Genomic DNA, 21,853 nt, shown 5'->3' on the forward strand with positions numbered 1-21,853 from the left:
CCCCCACCCCATTCACATACACCCTTATTTAGCTGTGGCTCTCAAATGTGGGAGAACACCTGAAGGACTTGGGAAACTACGGATTGTACAAGAATATTCTCAAGCCAGACAAAATCCCAGCATGGAGTGTGGGGTGGTGCAGAAATGACTTCTCAGTCTCCGCCGAAGAAGCTATTGGCATTTAATAGCTGCTGGGAGAGGAAGAATCTGGATTTTTAAGGGTGTAACCCATGGTAGCCAACTATACCTCAGGCCAGGCCAGACATCCAAGAGTATCTCTGGGTAACACAAACTGGACTTTGGGTTGAAATAAAGAAACAGAAACAAACACGAAATTGGGTGGTAGGAAGGAGGTAGATCTGGGATGAGTTGGGGGAGGGGAACATGGTCAAAACATACTGTATGAAAACCTCAAAGAATTGGTAACAATATTATTCAAAAATATACACATTTAGTATTGCTAATAGCCCAAAGTGAAGACAACCCAAATGTCTATCAACTCAAACAGAAAATAAGCTATGATATGGATAAGTAATAGACTACTACTTGCACATAGAATGGAATGAGATGCTAATATATGAGATGATATGCATAGCTTTAGGCTCAGTGAAAGACACCAGACACAGAAGGCAACCTTACTAGATATGTCTGTTACATATGTTACATGTGTGGCTGGAGGGAGGAAAGGTGATAGCTAAAGGGTACAGGGTATATTTCTGAGGTGATAAAAATGTAAACATTTTTGCATTGATGGTAAACAAATCTGTAAATATATTAAAACTAGTTGAATAGTATAGTTACATATCTTGAATGGGCAAATTGTATGGTATGCTAATTAATCCTATACAGTGCAGAGATTTTTAAAAGTATACAGACTTCTCAAAATAAAATTCATCACGTTGATCGTCCCTACCAGCAAGGCTTCTAGTCCGGAAGATTTAGGATGTGGCCAGGATTTGCACTTCCCACCCGTGTGCTGCTGATGCAGATGCTGCTGGACCTGAGGACCACGCTTCAAGACCCACTCATCTATTCGGAGTCTGACAGCCTGGTGTACTTCAGAATGACCTTGCTCATAAAGAACACCCAAGTATCTTTTCAGGAAACCTATGCATCCATTGTTGTCTTAGACTCTAATCTGAAACTAAAACACTCATCACTTGAAGGGTTCCATCAGGTATTTTGTATTCAAACCCTTAGTACCATTTGTGGTCGTTTGTATGAAAATGGCTCCCATAGACTCATAGGGAGTGGCGTTATTGAAAGTGTGGCCTTGTTGAAGTGGGTCTCAGATTTCCTCCCGCTGCTTTCAGATCAAGATGTAGACCTGTCAGCTCCTTCTCCAGCACCATGTCTGCCTGCATGCTGCCATGCTTCCTGACCAAACCTCTGAACCTGTAAATCAGCCCCAGCTAAATGTTTTTCCTTTATAAGAGCTGCCGTGGTCATGGTGTCTCTTCATAGCAATGAAACCTTGAGACATTATTAAAATATGCTTACCTCTTATCTCACAATTTCCCTTCCAGAAACATACTCTGAGGATAAAAGATGTGCTCATGAGTTTAATCATAAGATTGTTCATCATAAGTTGGTCAAAAGCAAAAATGTAGGAACCACTTGGATGTTTCATCATGAAAAGTTAAAGATAATGTGATTGACACACGTGTTTCATGTCACTTTCTAAATAATCCTGGTATTTGAGACTTTAGGCTTACAGAATCACTATGAAGCTGATAGAGTTCCCAGGTACCTACATCCAGCTTCTCCTATTAACACTTTTCATTAGTGTGACACACGTGTCTCAATTAATGGATCAATACTCATCAATCATTAACTAAATGCCACACTCTACTCTGAGTTCCTTGCTTTTTACCTGACATTCCATCACTCAGGATGATATTTGACATTTTTTTGCAACCCAGCCTCAGACCTTGTTTCTATGACCTTGAGAATTTTAACAACCGTCAGGTATCTTTGCAGATCTTCTGCCAGCTTGAGCTTGTCTGGGGCTTTTCTCATGATTAAACTAAGGCTGTGTGTTTCTGAGAAGGCTCGCAGAGGTAAAGTGCCAGTCTAATCACATATATTCAGAAAGCCCCAGCTATCAGCCCGGCAAGCTTCACTCTGGCCACTTGGCAGAGTTGCTCCCGGTTTTCCGCCATACAGTGGCACCACCCTTCTTTGCTCTCTTTTCACTCTGCACTCTTAGGAGGAGAGGCAGTAAGCTCAGTTCACACATCAGGAAGTCATGTTCCAACTTCTCAAAGACAGAACACCTACATGGATTATCTTTAATTGTTCAAGGAAGGCGTGCCCCCTTCCTTTGTTTATTCCAGCATTATTTGCATCGGCCTGGACTCACAGACACCCAGTGCAGTACTGTTAGGGCTCAGTTCTCCTTTATCTGCCTGTCAGTCACTCCACATGTGGAGCTCTTCCAGTTGGCCCTGGTACCCCCTTGGCCTCTCTCATTTCTTAAATTGCTTATGTCTTTTAGCACATTCATTCTTTGCAGCACTTCAGGGTGCCCCAGGCTTGTGCATTTTTTGCCACAGGCCTATAAACAGCCAGTTCTCCAAGAAATCAGCCCCCTCCTCTTCTGCCTCCTCGTTTTCTTTTTTCCTGTAGTACATCAGAAACCAGTACCAGCATCCTAGGTGCATCGACAGGCATCAGGATAACAGATTTTAGTACACCATCAAAAGTTATAAGAGGATATTTGGGCCGAACAAAGCATTATAAAAAGCAGCCAAATATTGAAATAAGTCGTTTAAAAGGCATTATGAGCTAATAGATTCTATTCCAATATATGGAAGAAAATACATTAAAGTACAGCAGTGGGTGTGTTCCAAGAACACATTATTAGGGGCTTTGTCATTGTGTGAACATGATGAATAGAATGTATTCAGAAGCCTAAGGGAATAGTGTATTATGTTCGGACTATACAGCACACCCTGCTGTACCTGATTGGCACATGATTGCACTAATGACTATCTCAGGGCATCTGATGATAGGTGATTTTTATTTTCTTCATCTTGTATAACTACAATTTGAAGGTTTCTGTAATTACCATGAGTTCATTAGGAAGCACCTACTCATGACTGATCCAAGGTCACCAAGTTGCCTATTGACAGGGTGGGACTTAGCATCTAATGTCAGAGGAATCTACTCTAGCTTCATTCCCACAACACAGTACCCAGGGTGCAGCTGACCTCGGGGCAAACTGAAGACAGCTTGGGATTCACACAAGCTGAAGAGGGGTTTACCCCTCTTGATTAAAATAGGGTGAAGACTTGGATACCATGTATCACTGAAGAGACTGCAATGCCAGTCCCTGTCCCCAAATGTCTCCGTCTGCTTTTTGTAACTATTTAACTACCAAAGCCTGGGTAATTTGCAAAGAAAAGAGATTTGTTTAGCTTATAATCTAGGGACTTAAGGGCACGGCACTGACATGATGGGAGCGTATAAAGAACAAGGGATCACATTACCATACAGTAATAACTCTCTCTTGGGAGAACTAATGCCAGCTCATTAATTCCCTTGATCCTTCCCAAGGGCATGCGCACAATGACATGGCCCTGTCTTGCAAAGGCCTGGCCTCCTCTACATTGCCACATTGAGGAGCAAGTCTCCAACATAGGAACCTTTTTGGAAAACCACACTGAAATAAGTGAAAAAATAAAATAAAATAAAATAATAAAATAAAATAAAATAAAAACTACCAAACTCTAAAGCCCAAACTTTACATGACTGTTAAATATATTTTCCCAGATTCTTTTACCCTCTAAGGGGAGCATGGCCTGTACCTCCCAAGTGCAGAGAAAAGCTTCAAATGGTTATGCTTAAGGTGGTCAGACCAGGGAGCTACGCTGTTATGGGTGTGCATGTCTATGCCCCTTCAAACAGTTCCCATGAACAGGATTAATACCTTTCTAAAAGGGACCACAGATCTTTCTTATTATGCCTTCACATGGAAATGTGGGGTGTCCAGTACTGGAAGCAAGCCTGCTGATAGAGACAACATATCTGCTGATGTCTTGATCATGGGCTTCTGTCTTCTCAAAAGTTTGAGCAATAGATTTCTGCTGTTTATAAATTAAGCTGTATAAGGTAATTTCTTTTTTTTTAAAGATTGATTGATTGATTGATTGATTATATGATTATATGTAAGTACACTGTAGCTGTCTTCAGACATTCCAGAAGAGGTTGTCAGATCTCATTACGGATGGTTGTGAGTCACCATGTGGTTGCTGGGATTTGAACTCTGGACCTTCGGAAGAGCAGTCGGGCGCTCTTACCCACTGAGCTATCTCACCAGCCCCCAGGTAATTTCATAAATCAGACAAAAACAACTATTCTTTAGAATAGCTAGAATTAATCACATTTTCTATAGAATTCTTATAAAAGGTCTTCAAAGGTGTGTCTCCAAGGTCTTATGCCCACAGATGACATGTTAATATAAAAAGCATAGAACCATTTTTGTAAATTTTGTAGTTAAAAATCATACCACATATTCCATTACAGCCATTAGGTCAGTTAAAATAAACTAACATTTCCCTATGTTAAAGAGAGAAGATGTCATTCATTAACTTATAGATAATGCGAGAGTGTATTAAAGAGTTGGTCTAGTTTCTACATGTGTTATTTGTGAGTATATACAATAATGTTGTGGTAGCTATGTTCTTCCTAGTAGTCTCAACCTGCAAAGATCACAAATGTCATTCAACAAGAAAACAGGTAAACAAATTATGTCAACATACTTTTTAGTTACCTACTATCACACAATAAACTGTGAGACATAGAATCTTACACAATAGAACTTCTTACTATTTTGTATACTTGACATGTTCAGCTGGTAGCTTATGTAGCCATGTTGGATTGATTCAGAACATGGCTGGACCTGAGACAGCCACGATGGCTTCTTTAACATGTCTGGCATCTCAGCTGCAGTGAACAGAATGGAGCAGCCAGCTTAGATACCACATGTGGCCAGTTTCCCATAATTGAGTATAGTCTTGTTAGATTCCAAGAATTGTTTCAATTACTGATAACCTCATAAGTACTTGCTACATTCCAGTCACATATTATTGCCTCATATAGAAGAACTATTTGAAGCACAGGTTATTGTGATTATTATTCCATTTTATAGTAAAATTAAATGAGGTTCATTTAGAAAGACACAATGTCAGGGCTGAGGATATGGCTTAATGGTAGAAATTGCCTGGCACGCAGTAGTCCATGAGTTCAAAATCCCAACATGGAAAGACAAAAGGAAAGAAGAAAGGAAAGAAGGGAAAAGAATGAGGAAGGGAAACACTGAGCTCTTAAGGACACGACATGGTGAAGCTCAGTGCTGTGGCACAATAAACAGCTCCTCTTAGGATTTGTCCCACTCCAGGTTGCCTAGTAACACAACCCAACCACATGCCTGGTCAGTGGCCTAGAGTAGAACATATTGGATTTCTGAGCCATATTTAGCTGCTTACTAGCCATGGGGCATCACCCACAAGTTTAGATATGAATGAATGGAAGGTTCACTCCTGTCAGGATACCTGCCTTTTAGAATAAAATCCTATCAACTCAACTGTACTTGTAAAGTAGTAGGACATACACATCCATTCTCTAAGTATTTGTTGAGCATTTCTTACGTGCCATCAGGATGTGGGATAAGGCAATGAATAAAGATACCCTCTAGCCTTAGTAATAATAAGACTTAGCCAAAATAAGCATCTAGCCTACTTTGTTTGAACATAGAGTAGGGAGCATGGAGACAGGCAAGAAGCAATGTCAGATGTTAGTAAATCCAATGATGGAAAGTGGAAAAGAGGGAATGGCCTGGAGTTTAGGACACTACTGCTTCCTACTGGTTGCTTACAGAGAGCACCTCACAAGGTAATGCTTCAGCCATGCAGGACCATGGGGCTGAGAAGTCTGGGTAAAAGAAATTACAAACTCTAATATGGTTTAAATAGACCAAGGGCAAGGAAAGTAGTAGGAGAGATCAGAAGTGAGACAAAGTGAGTCTGGGACTTTTGGATTATGGAAAAAGCTTTAGATTTTATCTGAAATACAGTAGTCAATTCAGTTTTGAAGAATCATACAGGCCAATCAGTAATTCTCAAGGGTGGTTAGGGCTGCTTGTCACAGGGAAGGCAGTAGCGATGAGCCCAGTTAAGAGGCTACTGCAACAGCCCAGAGGTCAGAGGCCTGGAGAGCATCAGGGACTCAGTGAAAGCACTGATGAGCTGGCTGTTGGATATATTTCAAAAGAAGAGCTAAACATCTGCTAATGGGTTAAATGAAGGGTATAAGAGACAAGTAATGAATATCTCAACATTTTTAGCCTAAGAGACAATCAACCGAGATGATAAAGAGATGGGAAATGTACAACAGGAAGATTTCAACCTATGACTGGGGAGATTAAAGGCCCTGTTGAGAAAGCTACTACTATTTTTTGGTTATATGAACATACCAAGCCCATCAAATTACCTCCTCAATATAACTGTTTATGCCTATAGATTAGCACTGCGCTCAGCTTTGGCCTGAGAAGCTTACTATATTCAGTGTGTAGTAGTTCCACCAGATTCTCATGGTCAAGACGATGACAATAAGTGAAGAATGATTAACCCTAAGTAGGCCATCTCTATGCCTTCTCCTCTGCTCAGAGAACACCATGGAAGAGTGGATGGACAGAAGGACTATAAGAGCCGGATGGAAAGTGGGAGTGCTGTGCCATACTGTCTTCCAGGTGTGACAGGCTACTCTATTCATGAACTCACGAGGGCTGTCATTACCTGCACAAGATTAAACCGATCAACATCCTATCACAAATAGTAGGAGAGGATCATAAGATCCCACCTACCTGAAGAATTAATGATAGTTGTTTCTTTGGTGGTATATAGGCACTCACTAATTTTTCATGATTTGTTATTTTGGTATATGACTCTTCATATTCATGAAAGCAGCCCTAATTAAATTTATTGGAACATACACAACAACACTACAGAGAGAGAGGGAGAGAGAGAGAGAGAGAGAGAGAGAGAGAGAGAGAGAGAGAGAGAGAGAGAGAGAGAGAGGGAGAGAGAGAGAGAGGAGAGAGGAGAGAAATCAAAGTAGAAACAGAACTGGCTTGGAAGAAGGAGGTCAATGGGAATGAGATGGGGTCAAGAGAGTTAATGGGAGGTAAATATGAGCTAATACTATGTGTGTGTGTGTGTGTAATATGAAAATGTCATGATAAAAGCCTAATTATGTATAACTAATATACAATTAGGAAAACAAACAAAACATATAGAAACAAAAGAACACAAGAAACAAATAGAAAATGAGACTGAAAAGAGGAGTCAGGGTTTTTAAAAGGTGAGAAAGTAAATTCTACAGATAGATTAATTAGGATGAGCCTAAGAATTGATCATGAATATAGAAACAGAGAAATCCATGACAATCCAACAAACTGTGTTTTAGCAAAGAAAAACCAAACGCTTAATAATGGAATGACTTAGAGTATCCATCTTCCCGTGGCAACCTTTTGGTACAATACACACAGGAATTACTCTTTGTTAGAGGAATGAAAAAAAAGTCCATTCTTTGGCATCACAGGTAGGCTGAGGAAGAAAGCTGCCAGATTATCATCCCAATGAAGATGAAGATCATCAATCACAATGACAAGAGCAGGCAAGTGGTACTGGCCATGAGTCTCATTTCCAGGAAACTCCTGTCACAGTAATGTAAAGAAAGGGGCTGGAGAAAGGGCTGTGACCCCCAGAGAACCACCAGAAGCACCTAAGCTTCTGTCCAACCATGCCTGCTAATAGAGCATGTACCTTATGGAGGCACGACAACAAGCTACAGGGGTGCTGCTTGGCCGCTCTATGAGACTTAATGGTTCTGACTCGGTGGAAAGAGAGTAGTCTTTCCAACCAGTGTTTGATCAAAGAGATAGTTATATCTAAAAACTAAACTCTAGTTGACAAATTGTATCATACATAAGAATTATCTCTAAACAAAAGCTGAAATCTAAACTATAAAATATTAGAGCAAAAGAAGATGTGATCTTAGAATAAGAAAATGTTATAAGTTCTGACACACATAATCAATAAGAGGAAAAGTCAAATACATTGAACATCAAAAATTAAAGTTCTTATTCTCCAAACAACAGCTAGGAGATACATGCATGAGAAAGAGAAACTCGAAACTATGAGAAAATATTTTAAAGTCATATATGCAATGCAATAAAGGATTTGCATTTAGAATACCAAACTTCTTAATTCTTAGAGATTCATAAATAAAAAATAATTAGTAAAGTATAAAACAGATACTTTAAAGAAATATACACAGATGACCCGGAAGCATATGGAAAAGCACTTCTTGTATTCAGATGTTGGCACAATGAAAGTCATAATGCCACTAATTATCTGTTAAAATGACTTACCATATCAAATAATGGGTGGAGAAATGGATCTTCCAAAGACTATGCATACAATCATAATAGCCATTTAAGAAAAACATTTGAAATTTTTTAAAGGTAAGTATACACTACACATGCAACAGCCGTTCTGTTCTAGACATCATACAAAGATGGCTCATAGCAGCTGGACTTGCAGTTTCCAAAAATAAAGAAAAGTTAATCTGTTGGTTAACAGGTAAATATTTAAACTGTGGTATGACACATACAATAAATTATTATTCAGCAACAACAAAGAATATGCTATTAAGTTCTCCTCATATATCGACCTCTGGATAATGATGGTGAGTAATAGGAACAAGACAAAATGAAGTCAAATCTATGATCCCATTTATAGAAAGTTCTACAAAAACGTAGACTCTTTAATAGTGATAGGAAGTAGATCAATGGTTGGTGAGAAAGTAGAGAGGGGAGGAGAAGACTGGTCACAAGGCATAGTGTACAAATTGACATGAGAAAAATCTTGGGCAGGGGCACCTACAATACGGCTTCATAGATGTATGGATGCAGAGTTCAAAACAACAAATTTCATACTTTAAACATGTGCAGCTTACTAACATCAATTATGTCTCATAAACTGTTAGGGAAAAACTGGGAGAATTGTATAAACAGGAACAGACAATTCTTTTGATGAGTTATGCCAATAGGCATATCCTGTCTACCCTGAAGTCTATGGGACACATAGATGAGAAGTCTGTGAGCCACCTGTGCCCTTGGGTAGCCATGAACTGTTCCTGTTACTCAACGTCATCCTGAGGTCACTTCATGGAAAACTAAAGTCAATAGCATGTTGGTTTTGGTTGCTGAATAACAATCCATTGTATGGGTCATACCACAGGGAAACATTGACCTAGAAATCAACTGATTAAAACCATAAAGTTAATGAAAACATGGAGATTCTTCTGTGACTCTTTTTTCATAATTTGATTATGTGATTCTCAAATGAGAACATTCTAGATGAAATCACATTGCAATGTCAAAAAATTGGATACACGTATAAGGGAGAAAGTGATTTTAAGGTGACAGGGAGAAAAAAAAATCAAAATTTTAGATTTAGTGTTTTGAGATGGGACACATTGCAGGAGACATATTTGTCCACTAACCAAGTAAGAAAGAAAACTTAGTAATGAGACACCTGTAGCAGTCTAGAAGAAATGGGGTCTGACATACAAGCAGCAGAAGGGACCAGAGAGTAGTATGCAGCTCAGAGGCTGGAGGCAGATAGAGTAGTAGCAGCTGGGCAGGCTTTCTTTAGACTGCATCCTTTTTAGCAAAACCCAAAGCAAGGTCCCTAGCCAAGAATGAGGGTGAAGCTTTGCAAGGTGCATCAAGAAAGGGGAGAAGTGAGCAGAAGATGATGCTGAGGAAACACTAAAGGTTCACTGAAGGACGGTGGTCATGAATTTTGACATTGAGGAGGGAGGGCCCATACAGTTGGACACTTACTGCCCGTGTGTCTGCAAAACAAGCCTGTTCCTTAAGGCTTTAACCCATCAGACTCATCCAAACAGTCCCTTGCTCCCCACCCCCGCTGTCCATCCAGTAACTCTGCTTCCCTTTCCTTTACAAACGTGTCCTGTGCATCTTTGCTTACATCCATCTTTGCTGTATCCCATAGTGAGAAGTATGCCTGGTATGCAGATGATGAGGCCAGGAGTCACAAGAAGCACTTTCCTCCTTCCTCAAGGAGAGTCTGTGAGCGGCTAAGTGAGGCAGACACTCCTAGGGGAAACTATGAATATTAAAGTACCTTCCAAGTGTCCTTCCTGTGGCTGAGGCTAAAAATCTTTCTTTGGGAAAGGGGATTAAGTACGCCCAGAAGTATTTCTATCTACCACCTCAGATATGAGATAAACATGCTCAAAGTCTTCCTCCCTGGCACCTGAACTCTGATCTTAAACTAGCACACTCAGTCATGTACATATAAAGTTGAAAATGCTCAGGAAGGTGCCTGGCCCCAAAGTGCTTTCCCATGGGATGATAGATACGGGCTTCTTTTGTTTGGAATTAACTCAGGTGCTTCTCTATTTTGCTTGCCTTCTCCACTCTTACCTCTTGGCCACACTTGTTTTGGGTTTGTACTCATCAACATGCATACTTATTGCATTTGTTATAATTAGGACCTCCATCTATGAGCATTTCTCCTGTTTATCCCCATAGACCAATCTCCACCCTGCTGTTTCCTGGGAGGCAACCTGCTCTCGGACTTCCAGTAGGGCTGTATCAATGAAGAACAACAAGTAGAGCCTAGTGAAGACAGCAAGGTGCCTGCATTCACTGTCTTGGTGTCTTTCAGCCAAGCACCCACCTGTTGACTGTATAGTTCAACTTGAAGGTCACAAAGTAGCTGTGTGTCTACTCTCTTCTTCTGGGTTTTAGTCACTAACTCTTCTTCAAGTCTCAAGGTGGGGATGGTGGGATGGTTTGTATATGTTTGGCCCAGGGAGTGGCGCTATTAGAAGGTGTGGCCTTGTTGGAGTAGGGGTGTCACTGTGGATGTGGGCTTAAGACCCTCATCCTAGATGCCTGGAAGTCAGTATTCTGCTAACAGCCTTCAGGTGAAGAAGTAGAACTCTCAGCTCTTCCTGCACCATGCTGGCCTGGTCCATGCTTCCACCTTGATGATAATGGACTGAAAGTCTGAGCCTGTAAGCCAGCCCCAATTAAATGCTATCCTTGTAAGAGTTGCCTTGGTTTTGGTGTCTGTTCACAGCAGTAAAACTCTAAGACAGGTGGTAACACCTCTTAGCAGCTTTAAGGTAGACAAGCTTTTATGATTCTCCTACTTACTCTGCCCTCTTATAATGTAAATAAAGTTTTTATTAACACTCACCTCACCTTTTAGGATTATACTAATTTGTGTGTACCATCTGTTTCCTGCTGGGACTCTTGATAGGTTGTTCACCTGCCTGTGAACAATGATTTAATAACTCTGAATTCCATTACAGCCTCAATTCAAAAACAGCCATGGCCCAACAGCATCACCATCTTCTGGGAGCTTTGTAGATATGCAATTCCAGGCCCTACTCGAGATCTGCTCGATCCAAGCCTAGTATCTGACAATTCCCTAGTGATTACTTTGTATGTTGCAACCCAAGAAGCAGTACATTTTTCTAAACTTTTTAAAATCCTTTTTTTTTTTTTTTTTGGCAGGGGGCAGGGGGCAGGGGGCAGGGGGCACAAAAGATCACTCAGACTACTTTAAGTGATTGGATCTCACATCAATAAATGAAACAGATTCTCTCATAAAACTAACAGAAACCCATCAAAGGTTTAGCTTGTTTCTCTTGAGAATAAGAGATCCCTGAAATAAAATAGTTTATTGAAGCATTACTGATGCTAGCCCCCAAAGGACTGCTTCTAAGACAGGGTTCCAGAGCTCCCAGCAGTAAGGGCGAATAGTGTTTGGAAAAGTTATCTGTTAAACCAAAAGAAAAAAAGAACATTTTCTATTAAAAGATTAGAGGAAGGTATATATCGCTTGCCTTGAACTCTCACTGAGTGTAACAAGGAAGGATAAGGCTATGTGAAGGAAAAACTGCACAGGGGGGTCAGGGGCATGGAGACGTCAGTTTCTGGATGGGTTGGTGATGTAAGCAAGGTATGGGTTTAGGTTTTAGCAGACAATGTAAAATCATCTTCTGCCATTTCCCCAATCTTATTTCCCTTCTATCCATAAAGCCTTCTAATTTTAATCTTAGAAAATTGTAGGATTTTTCTCTTATCGAGCTTCATGAACACAAATACTAAAGGGTCAGTTTTAGGGTCCAAAATGTCTAATACAGGAGTGAGTCAGGAGGTGTTTTAGCTTTGTTGTTGAAAGCAATGTTCAACAGAAACAAGGAATAATTTATGCTGCTCATATTTTGCAAGGTTTCTGTCCATCCTAATGTGAAGGTACCACAGAGGTGCTCACATCATGGCCCAGCACTCACACTTGAACAGGAGGAGGCCAGAGCCTGCCCAGACACCTACTTCTTTTTTTTTTTAATTAGGCATTTTCTTCATTTACATTTCCAATGCTATCCCAAAAGTCACCCCCCCCACTCCCCTACCCACCTACTCCACTTCTTGGCCCTGTCGTTCCCCTGTACTGAGGCAGATAAAGTTTGCACGACCAATGGGCCTCTCTTTCCACTGATGGCCGACTAGGCCATCTTTTGATACATATGCAGCTAGAGTCAAGAGCTCTGGGGGTACTGGTTAATTCATAATGTTGTTGTTGTTGCACCTACAGGGTTGCAGATCTCTTTAGCTCCTTGGATACTTTCTCTAGCTCCTCCATTGGGGGCCCTGTGATCCATCCAATAGCGGACTGTGAGCATCCACTTCTGTGTTTGCTAGGCCCTGGCATAGCCTCACAAGAGACAACTATATCAGGGTCCTTTCAGCAAAATCTTGTTAGTGTATGCAATGGCAGACACCTACTTCTAAACAGAGCTCATCCTCTACAGTCCTACTGTATCCCAACAGTTAAAATTTTAAATTTTATCAACACATTTAAATGATTTATAATCTATTCATCCTTGGAAACATCTTCAAAGACATACTAAAGGGTAGGCTTTAACTGAAGTAGAAGTTTCTTAATCCAGTCAAGTTGAATGTTTTGCAATCTACTTTTAATAAATGTTTAATAATGTTTTAATAAATGTTTTGCAATCTACTTTTAATAAGGGCTCATTCTCTCTTCTAGCCCACCATTCAGCAGAGGTAGTGGAAGTTATATGAGGGAAGTGGACCTGTTTAGCAATAGTTCTTTGGGGGCAAGCTTGATCTTCTTCGGCAGCAATTCAGTCCTGCGCAAACACCAAATCTGACTCAGCAGCTGCAGACCAGTCTTCTAGGCAGGCAGATGCCAGGCACAAATTGGCAGCTGCAGTCCAGGCCTATCTGCAAGCAGACATCAGCCATGAACCAGCAGCTGTAGTTCAATCCTGAAGGAACAGTCAGGCTTAAACTGGCCTGAGACGAGGCCGTGGGAGTGGCAAGCTGCCGCAGGAACCTCACGAGCAGTTCTTTAGCGAGTTTCTCTCAATAGCTGCATTATCACAAGTTGATCTCAACAGCACTATGTAAGGTGAACCAACACATGCGTGTCAACAAAAAATAGTGAGGTGGAGCAAACCAAACCAACTCAGTGCTCACTGTCTGTTGGGTCATATTTATCAAGTGTCCTTTCACGTGTTTGCTATATTAAAACATCCTTTCACCTGTATCTGCCTCAGGAGAACAGTCTTTCATGTGTTTGCTTTAGCAAGACATCCTTTCACCTGTGTGCCTCAGCAAAACAACATTTGATGGAACTAATTTTCCGAAGAAACTAGAATCTTCCACTTCATAAAGATTTATGGCAGACCTTGCCCAGTCATCTCTAACCATAGTTCTTTGCGTTGCTTTGGCTCCCAAGAACCTTTACTAGATCTCTTAGGCATGTATTTTTTATCTTTCTGAGAGCATCCTCATTCATTTATCTATTTGCTTAACTCATAGCCTGAGCTCAATTTTCTTGCCCATCATTATATTCATTATATTCCCTGTTTTATCCTGTGAATTTAGTACCTAAATTTCACTTGAGAATAAAAATTTGTCTAATTTGTCTGTTTGGACAAAGCTTTCTGCATTACTGTCTCTCACATACTAAATGAAGGGTTAGACGGCAATCGCTGAGTCAGCAGGCACTAGATGAGAAACGTATCTTCCCTGGCTACCTGAACAGTAGGGGGCAGTGGAAAAAAATCCTATCAGGATTATGTCTAGTCTCAAGTGATTCAAAGCAGGGTTTCAGATCTTGGTTGCAAATTCCTTTCTCACAGGAACATCTGCATCCTTTGGCAGCCTCTGCTATCAAAGCTCTGAGATTACTTCATGTTCGGGGTATTTCAAGTGTTGTATAACAAAATTAATTACGTTTAATTAAACTTATCCATTTTTTATGGCCTCAAACAAATTCAGAATGCCATGTAAGGTTATGAGATGGCAGCACTCCAAAGGCTTCTGCTTTCAGTGACTTATGTAATTTTAGGGATTATTTTACACTAGTGAGTCTGATGAATGGCCTTTCAGCTTTGGTTTAGCAGCAAGAATTAGTCACTGGGTCCTAGAACAGATAAACTGTGTCCTTTGTTTCCTAATACCATGCAATAGATCCCTGCCTCAAACAAGCACCGTCCTTTTTCCACCATTTGTTTTATGATACACTAACACTATGCACTGGGTCCTTCTCCCCCCCCCCCCCCCCGCCCCCCGGCTACCTAAATGGAGGCAGCAAAGGGAAAGTCTCTCACAGGACAGATGGAGGATGTAGCAGTGCTGGACTCACTAGTATCTGAATCAATGGCTATTCTCATTTGCTACATATTTCTCTCTGGTTGTGTGCTAAAGCAGGACTCAACATGTTTTTGTTCTGCAGGTATAGAGGCACCTAATCTGTTTCACCTTGGGCCCAAACTGAAGGAATACCTTTGTCTCTGATCCTCACTGTCCAGGTGGGTGGAGGTCTGACAGGAGCTCAGAGCCCATATCTACCATTCCTAATCACCTGACTTTTAGATAGATCTCAAAATCAGTAAAGAATACCCCAAACTGCTTAATAAGGATCCATTCAACTCTATAGATAAACCAGAATCCAAAGTAGTTTATGAACCAAATGCCTTGCAACATATTTATGCAATAGTTATATACAGGCAGCCAGTAAGTTTAATTCCTCTTCAGGAAAAAAACAAAAAACAAAAAACAAAAAACCCAAAGCACTAAAATGGCACAGCATAGGATCAATGGTAAGCCTTCAGTTCATGCATGCTTGCCCTTGGTGACCTTCACAAGTCTCCAGTGACAAGAAACTGTGTCAGAAATTCGAACTCCAGAATCTTGGGCTTTTAAAACCTGAGTTTCTTTCCTACTTAACGGTTCTTCTCTATAAAAAGCAAATACAATAGGTATTTCTGTCCATAAACTGCTTCATCTCCTTCCTACAGAAGTGACAGAACAGTGTATCAGAAATACCTTTAAAGTTCTCTCTGTTCGGGGTGTAAGAGCAGAGTTTGGGGAGGACTAGACCACAGGATAAGACTGTTGCACACTAAGTTCTCAGCAGCTGTGACCACCTACATATGACTGAGCCTCTCCTCCTCACAGCACAGCTAAGGAAGGAGTACATAAGGCCCTAGTCAGAGCTGCGGAGCTACTTACAGCTCACAGCTGGCAGGGGAGGGAAAGCCAGTTTTCTTTACAGATGTTCCCTTACCATGCCCCAGTGGATGGCACTACACTCATGGATATATGGGCAACATTAATTGGACTCAGTAGGACATAAAAACTAGAGGACATGAGGTTGGGAGAGGGTTATGAAGGGAAGGTGCCCAAGAAGCGCTGGAGGGAAGAATAGTGGGTAAATATGGCTAAAATATATGTGTGTATGAAATTCTCAAAAATTATATATATATATATATGTATGTATATATATATATGTATGTACATATATATGGAGAGAAAGGTAAATAAATATCTCTTGGTTTACTAGGAGTAGTCATGAAATCACAGCCCTAATTATGAATTATAGGGAAGGTGCTGTATTTGGCCTATAGGGGTATTGTCTTAGTTAAGGTTTCCATTGCTGTCAACAGACACCATGACCAAGGCAACTCATATAAAGAACAAAATTTAATTGGGGCTGGCTTACAGGTTCAGAGGTTCAATCCATTACCATCAAGGTGGAAGCACTCCAGCAGTCAAGTAGGCATAGTACAGAAGGCACTGAGAGTTCTACATCTTGTTCCGTAGAAAGCCAGAAGCAGACTGATTTGTCCCCCAGGCTGCTAGAAGGAGGGTCTCAAAGCCCATCCCACAGTGACACACTGTCTCCAACAAGGCCACAACTCCTAATAGTGCTACTCCTTAGGCCAAACCACCACAGGTATAAAGAATAGATAAAACACAATACTGTTCCCAAGGAAAATGTCATAATAGGCTCATAGACAAAGGTTGATTGTATTACGTGATAGATGCTGTAACTGAAGGAATCAGAGGAGGGAAACATGCTCAGATCTACAGGCTACAGAGAGAGCTCCCAGGAAAGGCAGGTTGGAAGATGTGCTGGTAGAAGCAGACAGACTAGTTAAGAACCTCAGGGGTCTGGGCAAGTCCCGATGAGACTCTAAACTGAGGAAAGGCTGAAGTTCTGAGAATAGGCAATGGCTCCGTCTCTAAAGAGGAGGAGTAAACAGCAGCAGTATAGTGAGAACACCAAAGCTGGCAGTCATTTTAATTGTGGGAAGATGACTGCTCACAAGAGCACTGAATACACAAGATACACTTTTTCAGAGACCAGTACAGACTGGCTGAACTGGTAGTGTTGAGATACCCAAGTTACCATCTATCTTCTTCCTTAAGAGGTTGAATTTATTGCTAGTACTAAAAATTAGTTTTGATAGTGAATGGGATAGGAAGAAGGGGTTAGGAAAAGAATCCCGCGTGTAACAATCTACATCAAAATCAATCATTTCATGTCAATACCCAGATTTCTCCACATTTTCTTTTTAAAGACTTATAGTATTGGTAACAAAACAGAGGCTCTATTTCATTTTCTCATAAGGAGCTAGGTGGAGTCCCATGACACCTACTAAAGAGCACATGAAGAACGTCTTCAGATGTCTAGAGATTTTTTTAAATAATTGCCAGTGATCTCCAAATGTAAGTGTGATGTGTTACATTTGAGCAGGCTAATTAACAATACAAAAAACTTGTTTTAGGAATGTCATGTTTTAATTTTATCAATCTATCTTTGAGTGTCTTTCATATCACTGGATACAATGAAAACAATAGTATTTTGTAAGAAACAAGTTTATTTTTTTATGAACTCAATTTAAAAAAATTCTTTGTCAGGGCTAGTCCATTATACTCTTTCTTTAGAGATAATGAAATATACATAAAATTATTATGTATACTTAACAATAACAAATGAACAACAGATCCAGAACCTTGCCTGTAAAACAAACAAGCAATGACTAGGTACACAGCTCAGGAGTAGAGCTCTTATTTACCATGTACAAGGCCTTGGTTTAATCTTCAGCACTGTGAAAATAAGCAAAACAAGCATTTCCAATGGTGGGGAATAAGAACCTATACACAAATTCTAACAGTATACGATACGCCCTTATTCAGAGAATTCCTTGATATTTCAAAACTCAAAACTGTCTTCCAGAGCTGTTTTCAATTTCTTGCCAACACAGTACTATGCAGAGGTATCAGAGCACACAAGGCCCAGAGAGCGTCTAGCTCTGACTTCTGAGCAGATGCAGCACCAGCTCTTCATCCTCTGCTAGAGACAGGCCTGTGTCCAAAGGTTCTGACGCTTCCCACCTGGCCTTCTTCCCAGGATGGCTTCTCGGTCTTACATCATCGTCTTCAGTGTTGTTTCTCTTCCTTGTTTCCTGCTTCTTCTTGGTGTCACTGGTGGGAACAAATCCAATGATTCATTTCATAAACAATTAACTCATTAGCATGAAGTCAAACATTTATAATGGGACAAAATAACCCAAATGTGGAGCAGGTAGTTGGTAAAATGACATCTTGTGAGACAGAAAGTAACCACAATACCAGGCATGTGCAGGGCACTGTATAAATAGTATGGCATTCAATATAATAATAAGGAGCTCTGGATACATTATTTATAATCTGAGGACATTGAAAAGTCCTTTAGGTATCTTAACATATCAAATTACCTCCATTTAAAGTTATCCTTAAGGTAGCAGGTTATGTAGGTTATAGATACAGATAAGGGTATCTTGTACTAATTCTAATATTAACTGAATTATGTTATGATAAAGAGCCTAAAATGTCAAAAAGTACCAATTTTTTCTTCTTTAAAAATGTAGACCTAATGTGCACATACAGTCTTAAGAAACTACTGTTGACTCAGCCTGCATACACTCTGCACATTGGCCATTAAAGCAGAACTAACTTCTAAGAAGGGGGGGGGGGGGGTTACTAAATGCATTAAATAAAAAAAAAAAAAAAAAAACAGGACAGATGAGAAGGGTACCTGAGTACAATCCTGAGAACTCACATGACAGAAACGTTTTCTGATTTCTACAAGTGGCCATGAATACTCATGAATCATTAAATGTAATTTTAAAAATCTTCAAACCATTTTGAGATAGCATATTCAAGATGGCTCACTGGAGAGCACAGACCAAGGCACCACCTGAGAAGGCATGGCTGATAAATCTCCCTGCCACATACACATCAAGTTGAACAGCTATTTACAAACTAACTGATTAGAACAGAGCTAAACAAGTCAGTTATCATTTCAGAAGAGCTCAATACAGTAAAAAGTCACAATAACCACAAGGCAGACATCAGTATCTGACAAATGCCAAACAATAACAGGAAATCAAAAAAAGTAATAGAGTGGTTTCCTTAACTACCAAGACAGATTGGGGGGGTGGGGGTGGGGGTAAAGGGAGAGGAAGAGAGAGACAGAAAGACAGACAGAGAGACACAGAGAATGGAGAGACAGAGGAAAACACAGTAAAACTAGATATTTTATACAGAAAATCCCCCAAATAACTATAAAATATTGTAACTAATCAGTAAATTCAGCAAAGATACAGAATGTAAAATTAACATACAAAAATCAATAACATTACTATGTCGAACAGTAAGTTATCTGAAATAAAAATCAAGAAAACTATCCTATTTATAGTAATTATAAAAATAAAACATCTAAAACTAATAACTAGGTGAAGGAGCTCAACAATTTTAAACATTTAAAACATTTTAAAGAGGAAATCAAAAAGAAAATATATTCTGTATTCATAGACTATAAAAATTAACATTATTAAAGAGGTTCACAGTGACTTGCAGAGTCAACACAGTCTCTACCAAAGTATCAATGCCATTGTGTACAGACATGAGGAAAACAGTCCTAAACTTACATGGAACCAGGAAAAGATGCCTGTAATTTATGTGACCCCATGATGATCAGGGGGGAGGGGTGATGGGAGGGAGAAGGGGGAACAGAGTAAAAGAAGAATGGAAAGGGAGGAGGAGAGAGGAGAGAAACACTAGCCAATCACCTACACTCTGAAGTTACATTATTTACTTAGAATTGTTCTGAGAATTAAATGAAACCAGATAAATAAAACACAGTAGCTCTTTACACACTAACTTATTTTCTGCCTAAAAATTACACCGTTTCAAAAATTCTAACACTGACTGTATATAATAATCAGCAAAAGAAAAAAGCCACATCAATATTACATTATTTTTCCAACCATATGATATATCCAAAAAGAACAAATTGTTCAAGTTTGAATGGACTCCATTACTGTTGAGAAGATAGCCTGATATAAAAGTAAAGATGCCTAATCAGCATATCCACTTATAACCAGCTGGAAGCAAAACTATAGATAATTCTCCCATTTACTTCCCACAAGTGCCCAAATGCTCTGACTCAGCCATTTTCTTTCACCAATAGAGGAAAGGCAAACTAGATGACATGATGTGGTTATTCAAAGCCACAAACTGCTGAATTTTGAAAAGGAGCCCGTAACAATGAACATGAATGACTTTTCTAAAGGAATTCAATCAGCAAACTTTTTTTAAGCCTTTAAAAAAAGATATTTGGTCCTAATATGCTTAGGAGTGTGGCTAATTCTGTGCCAAATCCACTGGGTAGAGTGCCATAAATATTTGGAGAAGATGACACGCGTTTTGTCCATCTTGCACATCAAGTGCACCTTGGAGAGGCTCACAGAAAGCGTAATTAGTAGGCTCTCTGTAAACGCATCGTCCTCTGTTAATGTGCTTGTGCATATTATATTCTCTGCAGAAAATAGCAGCTTCAGATGTTTTCCCCCAAAGAAAATCAGATATGAATGTTGCTTATGTTCAATTACCAACTGAAATTTTAGGAAGGCATTTTATGGCTACTTTCTATAGAAACCAAATAAGTAGTGTTATGAATAACGAATCATCTGGTAATAAAATGGGAATTTTATAGATAACTGCCGCAATTTAAGACCCAAGAAAAAGTAACCAGAAAAGCAATGATCCGGTTCCATCAGAAAAAGCCTCTTTCCAATGCCACAGTGCTAGAAGCCCTCGGATGTTTCACCTCCTGCTGCATTAAGCCAATAGCTTCTGTCCTCTGTGCACTTGGTACGAGTGGGAGCTCACTGGATCTAAGGAGGGACTGGGAAATCCTCATCAGTTAACAGACTAAAATAGGCCATGTTTAACTTATTTCTTGATTCTTAAATTATTTTTTACAGATTCTAGAACTATAGTTTATGATCAAGAGTTGTATCTATCATGAGGTACTGGTGATGATTAATACTGATGTCAAGTTGACAGACCTAGACTCACCTATGAGACAAACACCTGAGCATATCTGCAAGCCTCTAGTTGGAGCTGAGTGAGATGGGAGGATCTACCTAACACCAACTGTAGCATCCCATGGGTTGTGGTCCTGGACTGAAGACAACTGTGAAAATCATCTGGGCATCAGCATTCCCACAGCTCGATGCTTCTTAACTACAGATGCAATGTGACCAGCTTCCAATGACCCTGCTGCCATCTCTTCCCAGCCATAATTGACTGTGTCCCTTGGAACCTAAGCTAGTAAAGCAAACCATTCTTCCTTTAAGTTGCTTCTTGTCCCTCATTTGGTCACAGCAACAAGAAGAACACAAAATAAAACACCACAGCTTAACGCAGCAACACATCATCAGTGATATCTAGCAAGCAGATGGCAAAACACTGAAGAGGCTGAGGCCAGGGGAAGGGAAATGTAACTTACTTCAAAATACAAATTCACAGTGATGAGCTCCTTCATAAAGTAAGTGAACCCCAATGAACTGAAGGGGTAAGTGGCACAGAGCTGACAGGGAGGTAGGGGCTTCAGGGTGTAAAATATCCATCCGGATTTGAGTTCCACGTTTTATCTATCAGCACTTCTGTAGGACCTAAAGTGCTAAGCTCTTTTCAGTCTTCAAATGTCTGAGCCAAGTTTCAGAAAGGGCCATATTACAGTAACTCAACAACAATATACAAACTGGCAGAGCACCAAAAGTCCCCCTGCTGACAAAGTCAAAAGTTCAGAGCTACTAATCTTTTAATAATCTAAACCATAGAGACTTCATTATTGTGCATTTAAATAATAAATCATATAGCTAAGTAGAGGTGAAAACACCTTTAAGATGTAATGTGAATAGACAGCAACAGGAAAATTCAATGACTGAGACTTCACTGAAAAGAGTAATACAAAACCACATCACAGTATCAAAGCAGAGGTCTGAGCCAAGTATTTACTGGTAAGCAATGAAGGAAAGAAAAATGGAATGTGAAATATTAAATGTTAATATGTTAAAAACTGATTTTTAAGTG

General features: G+C 39.9%; 1 protein-coding gene across 1 annotated transcript in view; it reads right to left on the reverse strand.

Annotated features, from left to right (window-relative positions):
• Nucleotides 1–16,108: 16,108 nt before the first annotated feature.
• Ddx10 (DEAD-box helicase 10) overlaps nt 16,109–21,853 on the reverse strand; it is a 160,893-nt gene continuing 155,148 nt past the window's right edge. The window contains exon 18 of the mRNA XM_021171852.3: nt 16,109–17,914. Within this exon, the coding sequence (XP_021027511.1) occupies nt 17,737–17,914 (178 nt within the window). The 3' untranslated portion in view covers nt 16,109–17,736. The remainder of the gene's footprint in view (nt 17,915–21,853) is intronic.

Source organism: Mus caroli, unplaced genomic scaffold, assembly GCF_978045245.1.
Source record: "Mus caroli unplaced genomic scaffold, Mus_caroli_1 scaffold_11, whole genome shotgun sequence".
Lineage (NCBI taxonomy): Eukaryota > Metazoa > Chordata > Mammalia > Rodentia > Muridae > Mus > Mus caroli.